This window comes from Chenopodium quinoa, unplaced genomic scaffold (genome assembly GCF_001683475.1).
Source record: "Chenopodium quinoa cultivar QQ74 unplaced genomic scaffold, ASM168347v1, whole genome shotgun sequence".
Taxonomy (NCBI): domain Eukaryota; kingdom Viridiplantae; phylum Streptophyta; class Magnoliopsida; order Caryophyllales; family Amaranthaceae; genus Chenopodium; species Chenopodium quinoa.
In genome coordinates this window covers 1,894,491-1,911,565 of record NW_018745281.1, presented here as the reverse complement: position 1 = coordinate 1,911,565, position 17,075 = coordinate 1,894,491, and the positions used below count along the sequence as shown (strand labels likewise).

The window sequence follows — 17,075 nt, the reverse complement described above, 5'->3', positions numbered from 1 at the left end:
AACAATGTGGAACTTGTACGTTTCGATCCATTCCCGGAAAGCATCCAAAAGCTTGCGGAAATGGACCTTCTTTAATGATATGCCTGCTGTTTGTTTCAAAAAATGTCATGCTAACTTATCGCCCATGTGGCGCGACACTTGACAAAAAATTAGAAGGTCAAGTGTCACTATCTCGTAGCCTGGTTGCATGACTTGGCTTTAATTAATTTATATTATTATTATTATTAGTGATATGATGATATGCTATTAGATAGATTTGTGATTTGCACAAGAATTAAGGCAAAGAAGAACATGTAAAAAAGGTGTGAGGGTAAGGAAAAGCTAAACAAAAATCAAATGAATAACCCTTCACTTTTGATCCTTTTTAGACCCTTCACTTTTGATCCCTATTAATAACCCTTCACTTTTGATCCCTATTAGACCCTTCATTTTTTATATGATACACACTAATTAAGGAACGGAGGGAGTAACATTTAAAGATTGCATTAAATTACCCTTTTATCATCTATTTTTCTTGTCTTTGTTAAGTAACCTTTTAAATTACCCTCTTATGCAAAAATATTTGTGCAAAGTTAGCTCTTCTGAGTGAATTTAGCTTTTTCATGTACTTTTATTACTTTCCCTCTCTACTTTTTTGCAAATCCCATGTGAATTTAACTTTCCAATGGACATTTACTAATTCCTCCTTTCCCTTCTTAATTCACGTGAAAATTGGTCATATAAGGCTAAATAAAAAAGGGATGGAGGAAGTATTTATCTATGTACTTTATTGTCAATTTAACTTTTCCATGTCCCCTTTATTGATTCCCGTGTATTTCACAAATGGGAAAAATCATTTGAGAACATATAGAATAATAAAAAAAAGTAATAATGGAGGTCGGATTATGAGAGGAGATAAATATAATATTAAAATGTAGTATTTTTTGCCAAAAAAGGAAGTATAATACTTAAAAAAACACGACCTCATTTGATAAGTGTAACACTTAAAAAAAAATAAAAAAAAAAAAAAAAAAAACCGAAAGGAGTATGAGAAATTTATCACGGAGTACTCCTTTGTTTCACATTGATTTTTCCCATTTTGATTGTACATGCTTTGTGTCTTTTATTTGCAACACTATAATTAACACTTATCATTGCGTTACTCTTTATTATATTAAAAAATTATCATAAATATAATACTTTTTAATACAACCTTTGAGCGATAGAATTTATAAAAGACAATTTTTTTTATTGTTTCTTAAAGAGTCGGATTGCCGAATTGTCTCACCCCCCTCATAGGATTGCCGAATCATGGCTTGTGAGACTTAAAGAGACAGCAACACCAAACAGATGGTAGCTTTTGAACCTAACCAAGAGTGGTCATGAGCCATTGTTTACTACAAAGCCAAATGTCACTGTAGATATTAATCTTTTAGATACAAAATTTGAATTGCTGACTTCTGCATGGACAATATATGACAATACCGGAGCTATACTTTCAAAGAAAGTAGTCGGAGGTTGGAGGATGGATGTAGAATATATATTTGTAGTTCTTATACAGTAGAATGAACCTCAAAATGGATTACTTTTGGTCAGGATGGACAAAAGAGGTGTGTATTATACAGAGAGAATCTTTGCAGACCCCAATGCAATATTGTAGACATTGTTTTTCATGGGGGTTGTTTCTATGCTTTTGAGGTAAATTCGTGGAGGATTGGGATGATTGATCCTAATTTGTCTCCAATGCAAGTACTATACAAAGCTGGCCCTGCAATAGTTCAACAAAATTACTTCACTATGTCCTTGATTACAGTAGATAATACGTTGGTCCTTGTGGTTGAGAACGACATAAGAAGGTTGGATTTTCAAAACAGGAGATTTAGATTCTTTGTTCTAAGAGAGACGTGGGAGGAATTACCTTCATTGGGACCTTCGTCTCCTTTTCTCTCGCCCCACTCCCACCCCCATCATCCTCATCATCTTCTTCTTCTCGATGTATGATACAATTTCTACGCAATTATACGTAATTTTAAAATTTATAAATAATTTCACGTAATTTGTTAATACATAAATAATAATTATACTTGTACAAAACCTCTCTGCATCCCACTTTCAAGTTTATTGTGATGTTCTAAGCAACCATGCAATCCTAGCTTTCACAATGTTAACTTAGTTGCTAGACTGTGACTTTCAGCAACTAGAACATTAAGCTATCTTCCTCCTCCACCTTTTTCAACAAGCTAAGCTTCCTCCTCCATTTATGATCCGGCCACTTTCTTAAACAAGTTTCCTCCTCCATTTTTGTACCACCTTCCTCAACAAGCTATCTCTCTCTATATATAATGGCTATTCTACACCATATAATCTTGCTGCAAAATCATGGGTATCGTACTATCAACCGCAAAGAACCTCGTGACCAAATTGTTCTCTCATGCAGACATAATCTACGACAGAATGATTAAGCCTCACCTCTACCGTATTTTTACTCGCCCCACTCCCACCCCATCATCCTCATCATCTTCTTTTTTTCTCCTTGAGCATCTATGTCATGATTATATGTGTACGTGTTAACTATGTATAATACAATTTTTACGTAGTTACACGTAATTTTAAAATTTATAAATAATTTCACGTAATTTGTTAATACATAAATAATAATTATAACTTGTACAAAACCTCTCTGCATGCCACTTTCAAGTTTATAGTGATGTTCTAAGCAAGCAATCCCACTTTCAAATAATAATAAGTTGCTTCGTCTCCTTTTCTTGGTAGAAGTGTTGGAGTTGCTTCATTTCTGTTTTCTTGCTTCTTGCTTCCTTCACAGTTAAGGATGGAATGTGAAGGACACGTTCAAGCAGAAATGGTGGGGGGTTCTCCCACCTCGTCATCACCCCTCTCCACACATTCTTCCATTTCTTGGACAAAATACTAGTTCGTATAGCTTGCTTTAGAGGTAGGAAAGAAAGCACTCGTGCCAAGATTTTCTGAGGTAATGAGCTTAGCTTGTCTATCATTCCCATTCTTCTCCTTTGTTTCTTACTCATACGAGCCATCTGCAATACAAAACATACACAACGTATCATGTAAATTATATAGAAATGAATCATCCAAAAACAGGTCCAGTACAATGCAACTTCAATCAGTTCAATGTTCACTTCGACAAGAGCATTTAGACAAGCTAAGCTCATTACCTCAGATTTTCTAAGGTAATGAGCTTAGCTTGTCTATCATTCCAATTCTTCTCCTTTGTTTCTTACTCATATGAGCAAGTTTATATGTACAATCTACGGTTTGCTAAAGCTAAGGAAGATAATTAAACACTAACTAAGTTAGATATATACAATATTATAGAATATATAATATATTGTATTTTCATATACAGTAGGATACACTAACTAAATTAGCAATATATGTACAATCTCATTGTAATTTCCCAGTGTATTTTACCATTGTGTTTTTCTTATTGTATTTTCCCATATCGATCTAACTCTAATACTCCTAAATATTTTAACTTCCTAAATCTATCACAATATCTCACACATATATCTTTTCACAAGATATTATCTAGAATATTATCACAATTAGACCTGGTTATTGGGCGGGTCGGATCAGGGTCGGTGCGGGTCAATTGTGGGTCATATTTTATAGGATCAATAGCGGGTCGGGCCCATGCGGGTTGCGAGACAATAACGGGTCGATAATGGGCGGGCCAACAAAATATCAATTAAAATAAATATTGAACAAAGCCATTATTAAGTATATATGAATACAAATTTATCTATGTAATTATTTTATATTATCTATTTTGTTTGTCTATTAAATTGGAAAAACATTTCGGCCCTATATTGACCCTACCCAATAAGGACCCTATCCGTTAAAGGCCCTGTCCATTAAAAGCCCTTTAAACATGGCCCTGACCCTATTATCATTGGGCTACCCTACCCAATAACCAGCTTTAATCACAATATAATATCTCAATAATTACACATTTATTTTCTTTCCAAAAAATTCTTTTAAATTCTAATGTAATCAGTATCTTGTGCATTTGCAAAAGTACATTTAGTTAAAATGTAAAACTAAAATATAAACATTAGTCGATTAGAAGATTGACAGAAATTAAAAACTAAAGGCAGAAGATTACAAAAATAAAAATGAAAACCCCCAAAAAATTTAGAACAACAAGAAATAATTACTCATAAAATGCCTAACATAAATAACCCTTTTATCAAAATAGTAAGAAAAACATGTTTTGTTCCTCGAAGTTGCCATTTTAAAAAATGTAAAGAAAATTCTATCAATCTTTTACAAAAAATAAGATGAAAATTAAAATTGCCCATAATTTAACTACAAACGATTAATTGTAGCTTTTTCAACTTACGAAGTAAATAATCTGTACCCATTTCACGTTAGATCATCAAATGACATAAAAATGACAAAATCACTAAGTATATGAAATAATCAATAAAGAAAAACTAAAAACAATTAATTGAAGCAACCCATGCATAAATTTGCACGAGAAAACAAAGAAATGAAAAACACCCACAAAAAAAAAAAATCAAAAAAATGCCTATAAATCAAAATGAAATCAAAATAACCTAGTTAATAACCATAAATCCACAACTGTTCTATCCTTCACAAGTTCATACAACTATTACATTACCGCAAACAACAAACATAGAATTGCAATAACATATACACCACTAATCATTGTGTGCCTCGCATTAATCTTTCAAGAGGCAACTTCTACGAAAAAAGGCCTCTTCTTACTAATTAACTCACTAGTCACTAGTACAACTTTTTTATACAAAAGTACCGCTATTCTTTCCTTAAATAATTTCTTTGCGAGCTTTCAATACATTTGTATAATCTTTATCTATTACACATTTTGACATTTACATTCTATTCAAAAACTTCTTTTAAATAATTATAATGTAATTAATATCTTGTGCATTTACAAAGGTACATTTAAGTGAAAATGTAAAACTAAAATATGAAGACTAGTCGATTAGAAGATAAAGTTTGACGGAGAAATTAAAAACTAAAGGCAGAAGATTACAAAAATAAATTAAAATTGAAATCAATTGTTGTTCTTATTTGGATGATTATTTATTTTTCTTTTTCATTTTTTTCTTTTTTTTTTCTTTTTTTTTATTTTTTTTTGAGAAAAACCCAAAAAAATTAGAACACCAAGAAATAATCATAAAATACCTATAATATTACCCTTTAATCAAAATAGAAAGAAAAACATGTTTTGTTCCTTGAATGAAGTTGTCATTTTCAAAAACATCAACTCCCTCCGTTTCATAATGTTAGTCCCATATACTATTTTGGGCGTTTCAAAAAAATCTATCCATATTGAATATGTTCCATTTTTAACTTAATGTTTTTGGAATTAATTGGTTGTGGATTGATGATATGGCTCTAAGTAAGAAAATCTCTACCTTGAATTATGCATTATGACTTATGCTTTCCAAAAAAAATATCAAAAATCTTAAATAAGGTAAACTAATTATGAATTATTTTGTACTTTAATGTTAGATTCCAGATATTCTTCTTTTTCTTATTTTATGTAATTGATTCCATATGGGACTAAAATTATGAAATGGAGGGAGTATCAATCTTTTACAAAAATATGATGAAAATTAAAATGCGTATAATTTAATTACAAACGATTAAGTGTAGCCTCTTTCTTTTTATCATTCCTTAATTGTGGGTAACTTTTCCGACTTACAAAGTAACAAATCTAAGTACCCATTTTACGTAAGATCATCATATTCATCAAATAACATAAAAAATTGACAAAATCACTAAGTATATGAAATAATTAGTAAAGAAAAAACGAAAACAATTAAATGAAAGAACCCATGCATAAATTTGCACGAAAACAAAAACCCACCAAAAAAAAAAAGCAAATTAAACTCTAAGAACTCAAAGTAAAATAGAGCAGAATTATACCTTTCCAGCGAGAAGTTCTCCAAAAAAAGCTAAAACCCAGTAGAATATGATGAAGAATAGCAAGTTTGTTCTGCAAGAAAATTATGAATTTTCAAGAAAATATGAAGAAATTGTAGTAAAAGAAGTAAGAATAAGAGGGAAATGAAGATAAAAAGAGTAGAATATATATGAGAAATTAAAGAGAGAAACCTTTGCTAATTGCTATTATTAAGAGGTAATGAAGCTTTAGCAAAATTTTGGTCTCATTTGTTTCTCTTTTATAAGCTTGACTTGAAATGGTTGGAGTTTGGAACGAACAAATTTGACGAGTATGAGACTATGAGTGTATGACCGTGACTATGTGAGTTTACGTACGTACGATTAGGCCCGCGCCTAGATAAGTGAAATTTCAATTGTTGTAATAATTAAAAACGGATAAAGTATTTTAATTGATGTTACGAGCTGTTGAGGTGTCAATTCGGGTACTTAGTTCATTTCGGTGAAGTGGGGTTGGGTCGGGTTTATTTCAAAGTTAAATCATGTTAAATTATTGTGTCTATACGAGTCGAAATCTGAAATAGATTTTTTCGGGTTAGATCGGGTCGAATTAATCGGGTAAGTTTTGACACCTCTTGGTAGCTATTTAACACTCTGTACTACACTTTGACTAAACACGCATGACAAAACAAAATTTTGACCATTAATTTATCTAAATATATGCTAATAAAATTAAAAAATAAATAAATAAATAAATAAATAAAAATTGATATTATGAAAGTATACATTATGACGGCAAATCCAACAATGTATTATACACAATAACATTTGTTTTTATATATTACTCTGTAGTAAAAATAACAAAGTCAAAACCATTATGTGAATATAGTGAAAAAAGTCAAAGAGTAACTCTTTAAACATGGAAGTAGACAAGTAGTATGTTAAATTCATTCTATTTCTACTTATCTGATTTAATTTGAACTTATTTTTTCTAATCTAATTAGATCTTTTTCTTTTTCTTTTTTTAAATTGTTAACATTTTCAATTTTTGGCAATTGTGTAGAGCAAACATACTCCCTCCGTTCTTTAATGTTCTGCCCTATCAATTCTAGACCTTTATTTCTAGGTGGGAATTGCGATTTGATAACTATTTTAATTTGATTAAATGATACTCTCAATAGAAGGCAAACGTGAGGAGACATAAGGACATCTCAAGATGAACAAGTTAGATAAAACTTGAATTCATACATTAAATCTACAAATGACAATAATAAGATTTCCCTTTTTCCAGTTATAAAGCTCTCAAACATTGATGTACAAGGCCAGGAAACAAAAAGGCAGCCTGTCTAATTTCTACATTTGTTGGTTCGGCCTCTCCTCTCCTTTATAGATACAACTCCCCTTTCGTATTCAAGAAGTATACAAAATTTCAATCAACAAACACCCTCTACATTGTCCACCAAAGAGACTAGTGTTAGCTAGCACCATCGAGATTTGATAGTCCCAACAGTTTGTAACCTTGCACGATTGATGGGCTCTTGCTCAGGCTCATACACACACTTCACCAAGAGTTCGGAAACTACAGGAGACATGACTGAAGAAATGGATTACGCCGAGCTAAGCTTCCATAAAAAAAATTGGCCTATAAGCATTTTTTACCCAACATGGCTTCATGCTGTCATCAATTAGTACAGCTCCGAAAGTGAGTGGTTTATGTTTCAAACTACAGTACTGCTGGACCGGATCATTCTCTGGGCATCTTCAAGATCCTTCAAGAACCTACATTGAACCATATGAATGAGCATTCTGCTTTTACTATGCAAAGTATAATGGCAGCAATGTAAAGCAAGGTAATGATTCTCACACACATTATGTGCGCATTAAGGGTCAAGAAAAGTTTGTTAATGCTCCCTCTGTTCAAGATAAGGCCACATTCTATTGTAGGACTACCCAAAACTATAGGTCACATTGCAATTTGGATCATCCCAAACTAAATAACTAATAGAGACCACTTTTGATTAAATTTTGAACTTCCCATATTACCTTTCACTAAAAATTTCTTAAGAGATTGTAAATTCCATGTTCCTTCTCTCTTAGTCTCTTACCCCTTCACTTTTACTCTCTTGTGAAAAGAGAGGAGTTGTTTGGAGGGAAAATTTATTCATAGTTAAAAGATTTTCAGGCACAGTGACTTATGCATCTATATGTAACTAGAAAACTAATTCTATTGAGAGGGAAAAACAAAGGTACAAGGACAAATGGGAATGGTTGCAAAAAAAAAAAAAAAAAAAAGGACAAAGTTCTTTTGTTTAGTGCCATAAATTGAAAAAAAAAAAAAGAGGGCGGGGGGGGGGGGGGATTATTAAAGTAGATAAACTCCTCTAGCATTTAAAATTGCTTGAAAAGACTGAAGTCACATTGAGAATCTACCTTCCCTCACTGATGACCAGATAAAAAAAACTTCCTCTCCACTTTCCAGCATTCTCTCCATATCCCCCCTTAGTTAAAAATATATGTGGAGTATGAGGATCAAAATTCCCAACATCTGTATGAACTTGTACAGAGCTCCCCAAACAAATTCTCATTTCTCAAGTTGAGCATATAATGACAAGCAGAATACCTTTTAGAGTTGAGAATTGTTGTGCCTCCGAGTATAAACCGAATCCCGGAATTAGTGGAATTAAACAGGGCAACAGAGCGTGATTCCTCATATGTAGTCCCTCCAACAATAAAAATGACTACGTCTTGTGGTCTGCACAGAGCAAATAAATTTCCATTCAGTTGGAGGCAAATTCAGTTAAGACTTATGATCAGTCCAACAAACTTGTCTGTCAAAATATGTCTTGTTCACGATAGATAAATCACAACATAACATTTGTGCATACTATGTCTATCATCATTGCCCTTTGGACACTAGACTGACAAATTCAGATGTGGCATAAGTATATGGTATGGCACTAGCTAAGCATGTTAAATCTCATCTCTGAAATCCTAAAACAAAACTAAAACAAAAAGTTTCATTTACTTAATCATCCATCTAAACACGTCTAAGGACATACATCAAATGACATAGTACCCCGTAGTTCTTACTGCCCTGATATTAATAAAATGAGAAATCATTTGAGATCATGTCTAACATAGTGCTTGAACAGATTAGTAGAAAACCAAGTAACACCCCCCCCCCTTTCCGGGTCCCTCCCTCATGAATCAGTCTACCAAGTACAACACATTTCTAAATTCTAACACTATATATTAAGCAATTTAGTGCACAGTTTCACAAGAATACTGAGCATTAGTCAGCAACTACAAGTGGGATTGAAAGTTCAACATGTAATTAACCTTGAATATAACATTTTATTTCCATAATTTTTACCTTCCTGGCTGGAAGTGATTTCCAACATATGGATAGTCAATATCCCTCAATCGCCCCTTAGAAATGCTTTCCATTGTCTGGGTCAGAAGTGGTTGATGTTGGGTATATACGTTCTCAACACCCTACCAGATTGCAAATCATAGGTTAATCTCAAGCTATTGGAAACTAACATTGTTTCTAACAAATGTCACAAACCTTTAGTCCACGGGCCATGTTACGAGCAATATTCAATAGATCTCGATTCCCAAACAGGTCCCCAGTACGCTTATCAACACCAGCTTGCTTCAAAAGAAACTGTACCAGCTGTCACCTCGAAGAAGTTGAGAAACAAGTACCAGTTAGATTGGCATACCTCAAAATAAGAACTACCTTCATTAAGCTTTCAACTAGGGAAAAGAATGAAAGAAAAATCTTATGCACAGAGTGATGAGAAAAGCATCCACTGATGATATGCAAATACATTATTAAATTGGTGATATTGGAAAATTCTTCATGCAGTGAGGACAATAAAATGAAGCTCAAGTTCTTCAATTGATTGACAATACTAAAAGGAGAAAACTGCACTGGGAGCATAGAAATTAGATTTCAAAGAGCAAACCAAACAAATGTGGAAGATGCACACAATCAAGTAACACAGAAAATTCAGAGTCAATGTCAATTAGCTGCATTACCCCAGGCTTGTACTTTGCAGATTTGGAAGCAAGCTTGTTGAAAAGTTGCATCAGCTGGACAGGACTTTCCTTTTCATAGCGCAAAGCATACAGCATTACCAGCCGTAAACGATCGATATCAGAGACATTTTCATTGTTGAGAAGAGTTGTCACAGCCTACAGAACACAGGAATGCATTAGATAAAGTCATATGCATACCAGACAATTTAATACTAAACACATGGTCAAGGTCATCATTCCTACTAATCAATAAACTTTAAATACGAATTACAAACACACAGCATAGTTCATTGTTTGAAAGATTTATCTCGATGAACAGATATGCAGTTAGACAGCCACATAGATAACAAACATCCTGTACTACAAACAAGGACATATATCACTCGTAAAACAAAAACTTCTGAGGAACTGTACACAGCAGCATACTGCAACTTTTCTAGACATGCAGTAAATTACAGGAACAAATCAATGTTTAGTTTCAGCATCAGCCATCCAAGCAATTATGATTAATCATAGACCCTATGACAAACAATTCAACAATAATAAAAATAAAAACCAATATAACCATTAAGTAAATTTGAAGGGAAAGGGAAAAACAAAAGGATGAAAATGTTCTTCACAGGATTACAGGAGTGTTGTAACAAATAAATGAAAAAAAGGTCTAGTTCTCCATAATTTAAACATAGTTATAATTGTGACAAAAAGACTGTAACATACACATACAAAGCCGAATACATATACGAAAATCAGTCAATTTTGAATTTGGGGTCTCGCACACATTTTGGCCAAAAATGGCCACCAAAAACAGGGGGGAATTTTTGTTTCAATATTGAAATGAGTCTGAAGTCTGAACTGTGTGAATTTCATAATATACAAATAGGTTCCCTTGAGAGTACATCAACGATAGTAGTATACATAAGTAGAAATGGGTCTGAAGTCCGAACTATAGAAGGCTCTTGATGTCCAAACAAGTTCACTTGTGTAGCCTATAGATAGGTGGTACTTTTGTACCACAAAACTATTAACTGGTGTAAAGCATCATCTTTAAATTTCACCTTACAAGAGAACCCAATTAAGTATCTCCTACTATAAAATTATCATCAGCAATTAACTAAAGAATCTGAGCATAGAAAAAAATTTAAAAAATAGAGGACAACCGACTAACCTCAAATGCTGCCCCTTGTCCACCATTGCAAGCTAACTCTTGTTCTGTTTGAGACACTAACATAAGCTTTCTCTCCTCAACTATCTTGCTCATTTCTGTTACCAGTGTGACATGCTTAGAAACATTCCCCTGCTTTCTTCTGTATTCAGGGTAATTATCAACAAATTTGGCCATGTCCTCTGCAAACCACAGAAGTACATGTATGACATTGCTAATTAGTGAGTATGTTCAGGAAGCAATGGAGTATAAATAAGAACTGCAGCATAAGGGAATGAGATAGCTAGATATCAGCACTTAATTCTTGCACCCACCTATTGTCTGTATCTTCTGATTACTCTTTGCAATCTGTTGGAACTCATCCACCATCCTCTTGATATTCATTCCAATGTCTCCAAAGTTCTCATACATATTAGCTTTGAAGAATGAATCTTGCTCTGAAGACAACACAACCTCCTGAAAAAGGAAATTAAGTACTTGAGTTCATACTCAATGCACTCAGAATAGTAAAAGGAGTATCTAAACACTAAACTCACCTGCTGATCTTTGGGAACCTTTCCAAAAGTTCTCAAATCAACCTTGTTATCTTGGATGCCTATCAATTCATGAACCATCGCCTATAGAAAGCATCATATAGATGAGCAACTAGTCAGAACTATATACACAAGCAATGTACAATATAAGAACAGCTGCAAAGTACCTGATAAGTCCATTGATTTAGCAATGGAGTAACTGCATCCTCCCTTCTATCCAACACAAGCAACAATGTTTCTGATCTCCGAAAATCAAAGAGACCACTCTCTTGCTGATACATCAATTTCTGTAATGAAAAATTTACAAATTTAACTACTGATAAACTAACCCTAATCTATTAACTATTACTAATGCTGACATCATCAATCTCCTAAAATATCCTATGTGTCAAACTCTCATTAAAAAATCTCCCTCCAATTTTATATATAATGTCAGCATCTTATTTAATTTATTTTATCAAAACTTCTAGCCAATCAATTATGAGTGTTTCATTAATATTCCAACTTTTGAATAATCTTCACATTCTTCGACTATGCCTACTACAGAGTATTAGGGAAAAAAAAAAAAAAAAAAAAAAAAACCTATTCCCAAGTTTTTAGATTTTCAATATTTTCCGGTCTTTCCTTTGCTCATATTTCTTTCTCCTCTATATTCTTTAAAATTTGTTCAGCATATTCGAGGTGGTTGTTAAATAAATTGGTAGGAAGTATGTTGTAGTTTAGGTGGGTTTAAAACTTGAAACAAATTAATTTTATGTTTATTAGAATGAAAGAAACCAAACTTTTTGATTGTGTTAAGTTTTTGTCATCTAATTAAGCTTGGAAACAGCTTCTAATAATGTGTTATGCACTTATGCAGAGATGGTTGAGCGTAGAAGTCCACTCATCTAAGTGTTCGATGCTTTTACAATCACTATGTCTTTTATGCAAATGAACAGAACATGAGGTTGATATATAAATCCTATTTTTGTTATGTCCGGTTCCTTATAAAGCAAAAGAGAACAAGCTTTTTTTAATTTTATTATTTTTTAGAGTACCTATCAAAGTTTTTGGATATGTTTTACGGAGTATAAGCAACATATATCAGATATATATGTAATTCTCTAAAAAAAAAAAAATTAATTATAATTGCTTGAAGCATGGAGAAGCAAGGAGTCGAAGTTGTCCATACCCAACACCCAAGTAGCCTTTTTAGTTGATGTCAAAGTTTTGGGATATGTTTTATACAAGTAACTTTTATGAAGTGTATGTACTAATTACTAAATACAATGTATATTTTATCTAAATATTGTAAAAACCGTGCATCGCACAGGGCTAATCTAGTGGAAAAATTAAAAAAGGCATGAGGAAGGATAGAGGCACGATTATGGATAGTAATAAACTAATGCAAAACCACCAAGTATTTACACCGGAACAATTAATTAGCATCTTAAGGAGAAGTCAACCTATCAATGATTATTTTCCCGTATCCAGAAAATTGCTAAGGTTTTATATTTTACAGGATAATGTGCAGGACTTACTGCAGTATCCTGAGCTATTCTTTTAGCAATATCAGATGTTCTTTGGTATCTGATAATAGGTCGACGTTTTAGTGCCAGGAAAACAGCCGATATGCCATCAACAATCCTATCACAATAGTGTTGCAAATTTGAAGGATCCATAGCAACTGGAAGCATGTAGAGGTGATTTGAAGAAATGTTGAGACTGAAATGACAAGGATCACCAGCAACAAAGTCCGCGTAAAATTCCTGCAGCATACAGTTGGAACAAAACTTCAGCTTCCCATAAAACCATGAAATAAATAAAGTTCATGAACAATGAGGATATAGCAATTTCAAAATAATTTCAAGCTATTCTGATAAAACTTTAGGAAAGAGATAAATTAAGATCCTGGCTTTTATCAAAAAGCTGTGATCATGTAACATAACACCTTTCTGGTATTTTTTTACTGTAAGTTCGGTTCAGACATCCCACCTTCCTCATTGATTGAATATATAGTCACAAAAAGGCAAAAAGGAAATCCCGAGAAAATTAAGAGGGGCTAGAATTTTCGCTAAAGTGAATTTTACTCTTATACAGCGAAACTCAATTCATTTTAATATAGCTAAGATGACTATAGAGCTCAAAGATATAGACCATGTTTAAAAGACATGAAAGAGCCCATCAAAAAAAAAAAATGAAAGAGGTGAGGCCATAACAAGCAAAGTATGTATATAGGCCTTGACAGTACCATATAGACTATAGATCTAATGTTGATGATCATAGCTTTTTAAGTAATTAAATTAAATTATTTCACAATAATAGTCAGTCAACAGTAATAGAAAATAGTAATTCCTTTGCATTTTATACCTGAACTTGCAGCACAGCTTCATGTTCATCTAAATCTGCTAATATGTGAATCTGAGTGTCATTCAGAATGTTGGAAAAAACTGCAAAATCAGCACAATGTACAATTAATGTTCAATTCCATGCTCAAAAAGTCAAAATACAGCTCCAAGTAAACGATTGAAAATAGTGAAATTGGTGAATTCAAGCAAATAGTGAAATTCAAAGATTGTAACCTACAAAGGTGACACTCTCCAAATCTAGGGCTAGCAAGCTGACGCTTCAAGTGCTGGATGTTTTCTGATGTGGGTCTAAGGAAGTACACAGCTTTAAGATGAGACATGGGTTCCTTTGACATTGAGATGGAGTCTACCAATTCCACCAAAAATACTTCCTTCTTCAGTAGATCAGACTGACTATAGACGACACTTACAATGCTAACCTGAAAAAAAAGTTTTACATAATATCTGTCAGTACTCAGTAATTAACAACATCAAATCATTTCTTTAAAACTTTTGGAAGGGCGGTATCCTAGGATGCACCAGAGTGTTTGACATAGAAACAGAATCTCAGGCACATAGTAAACATGACGAAATTCGCTGCAGCAACTTTATAATGTCAAGAAAAACAAAAGCATCGTATTCTGGTGTGTTCAAGTAATGAGTTAATGACAGGCTTGCCAGTAGATGTTACTTTGAAATAGGACTCTGAGCAAGTGATCTTTTTATCTACTACTTTCTAAAATAAGCATCTCATCAATGACTCAATGAAGCCGACCCCTCACATGCAAAGTAATAGAAGGTCCCCTTAACATTGGCATATAGGAATTAAGATCTGGAAAGAGCCATAGCCTAAAATAAGATAAAAGAACCGGGCACTTAGTGCATCATAATCGGACAAAATAGCATATAGGTGCTTCTTGTGTCATTAATAACATTTACACAATTTTGTTACTTCTCCAACTGATGCCATTTTTTTCTTTTTCTTTCTTATAATAATTTTTAAATCAGTTTCATGTAATTTTAAGTCGATTTGATTTACTTTTACTATCTTCTTCTCAGCTTTTAGAAACAATGAATGAAAACTTATCTAAAACAGATTTTTACCAAAAGAGATTTAAAAGTTTATTGTGATGCTACTATTTGATTATTATTAGGGTAACAAAAGTTTTTTTGAAAAATCAATTATATAGTTGCAAATACATATGTTTACTTTTCAAGTCAATACAATTTACTCGTGCTTTACTTTTGATGGACAAGATTGGTTCTCGATTCTCATTTCATTCTTAATGTCTACTTCCTAAATAGCATGTGGTTTTACCATTCTTTAAAAAAAAGGCATTCTATATAGCTTATGTCATTAATCAAATTAAAAAGTCGACTAGTACATCAATCCTCACATCTCTTACAAAGTGACAGACCAGATTTAATACCAACAGAGTCCTTGTAGCATACGCATATTTGAAATGATTATAACACAAAGTACTCCGTAAGTCACAACGAACTAATATATTGAAGGATAAGTAAATTGAAAACTTTTGTTGTTGTCCTTGTTGATCACCTTTCATAGACCTTTAGCCTAATCTGACCCACTTTCTTTGTTAAATTTTTTACTTTATGTACTTGACCGCAGGGATTTTGGGATTCAAAAAGAACTGAATTAGTATTTTCCATAATTTAGACTTCATCATGACTGTTCTCTGAAGTTAATCTAATGATGTCTATAATTTCTCGTACTACGTATATAACTTATGGTATCATTTTAAAAGCCCCAAGACTAAAATGAAGATGTTTGTTGATGAGATCATATTATAATCTCAAATTGTATCTTCTCTATAGCATCCTATAACTACCTAGATCTAAATTTTAGTTATCAGTTGTCACATTGTCAATTCAAATCATCCTAATGTAAATCGTGATGAGTAGTTAACAAGGTGAGCCACAATTGCATGAATTGTAGCTTCTAGTAATGGTAGTCAGGTTAAGCTAGTTCGTCTCGGAGGTGGAGGTCCCCTATCCCACGTGGAAAGTTTTACACTGACCTAGTGAAACATCGAGTTTATAGGCTATAAATTCTTCCTCTCTTCCAGCTATTTACTCATAAGAGTCATAACTAATTGAAACCTAACAAAATAAATGACCTCATATCAAAGAAACTTCAATCCTCTTGAGTCTTGACCAGATTCCAAATCAATGACAAGAACTATAACAGCACAACATTTGATTGATCAAGACTTTCACATTTAAACCCTAAAAAGACATAATTTTGCCAGCATAACACAGCACATTTGGGATTTGGGATATTACTTTTGTGAAACCGGGTTCGAAATTTAGAATTATAATTCTAGCTCACCACTAACAAAATACTAGAGTCATAGGTTAATTCAGTTCCAAAAAAAAAACATCAATAATCAAAATTAACATCAAATCAACCTTGTTTTACCCCTAAATTATCATTGCAAAACCCGGCCTTCGAATTCAGACTAACTTTATAACTATAATTCTAGCTCATCACAAACAAAATACAGAAATTCCCACATTTTGTTATCCCATGATCCAAATTAATAACCATATCAACCACATTCTTCCCCTTTAAAATTATCATTTGAAACCCAATTTCCTCGTCAATCAACCAAATGAATAGAATCCCAACTATAACATATTAAAATTCAAGAACCCTAAAATTAAAAGGGGTAAGATGAAAAATTAGAAGTACCGTAGAAGAATCGAGTATAAGAACTTTCATGCCGGAGATATCTTGTATCATACGATTGATGTAATCACGAACTGCTGTAACTAAGACCATATTTGATTTCGGATCTATGTTTCAGATCAATTGTTTCCTTTTTCTGGAGAAAAATGGTGGGATTGATTCCCAGAAAAAATGGCGAAGTTGAGTGGAAATTGCAAGCTTCAACAATGGAAGTCGACAATGATCTTTTGCGATGTTGTTACTTCTAAGGAATGAAGGGTATAATTGTAAATTTAATTTTTTCGTTATTCTTTAATTAAAATTTTTTATTAAGATTATATATAGCTAACCACCATGAAGTTACTCTACCCTTGTAAATGCGACCGTGTTTTAATAAGTGTTACACTTTT

At 32.8% G+C, this 17,075-nt stretch overlaps 1 protein-coding gene across 1 annotated transcript; it reads right to left on the bottom strand.

The window, feature by feature from the left end:
• Positions 1–7,115: 7,115 nt before the first annotated feature.
• Positions 7,116–16,950, bottom strand: LOC110711614 (vacuolar protein sorting-associated protein 45 homolog). The gene is made up of 13 exons (XM_021890023.1): positions 16,690–16,950; positions 14,215–14,416; positions 13,999–14,078; positions 13,170–13,397; positions 11,817–11,936; positions 11,653–11,733; positions 11,431–11,572; positions 11,120–11,298; positions 9,955–10,110; positions 9,479–9,586; positions 9,284–9,405; positions 8,531–8,662; positions 7,116–7,689 (listed from the first exon to the last, which is right to left on the bottom strand). Exons 1-13 carry the CDS (start codon positions 16,777–16,779, stop codon positions 7,629–7,631), a joined length of 1,701 nt encoding a protein of 566 aa, XP_021745715.1. The 5' UTR covers positions 16,780–16,950; the 3' UTR covers positions 7,116–7,628.
• Positions 16,951–17,075: the final 125 nt, after the last annotated feature.

What these genes read in the sequence shown, in the direction of transcription:
- LOC110711614 (XM_021890023.1), bottom strand. Translation starts at nt 16,779, where the DNA reads ATGGTCTTAGTTACAGCAGTTCGTGATTACATCAATCGTATGATACAA. An exon ending in ATTTGGAGAGTGTCACCTTT is followed by an intron (nt 14,079 to 14,214) that starts GTAGGTTACAAT and finishes CTGATTTTGCAG; the next exon opens with TTTTTTCCAACATTCTGAAT. An exon ending in AATCACTTCCAGCCAGGAAG is followed by an intron (nt 8,663 to 9,283) that starts GTAAAAATTATG and finishes TGCTCTGTGCAG; the next exon opens with ACCACAAGACGTAGTCATTT.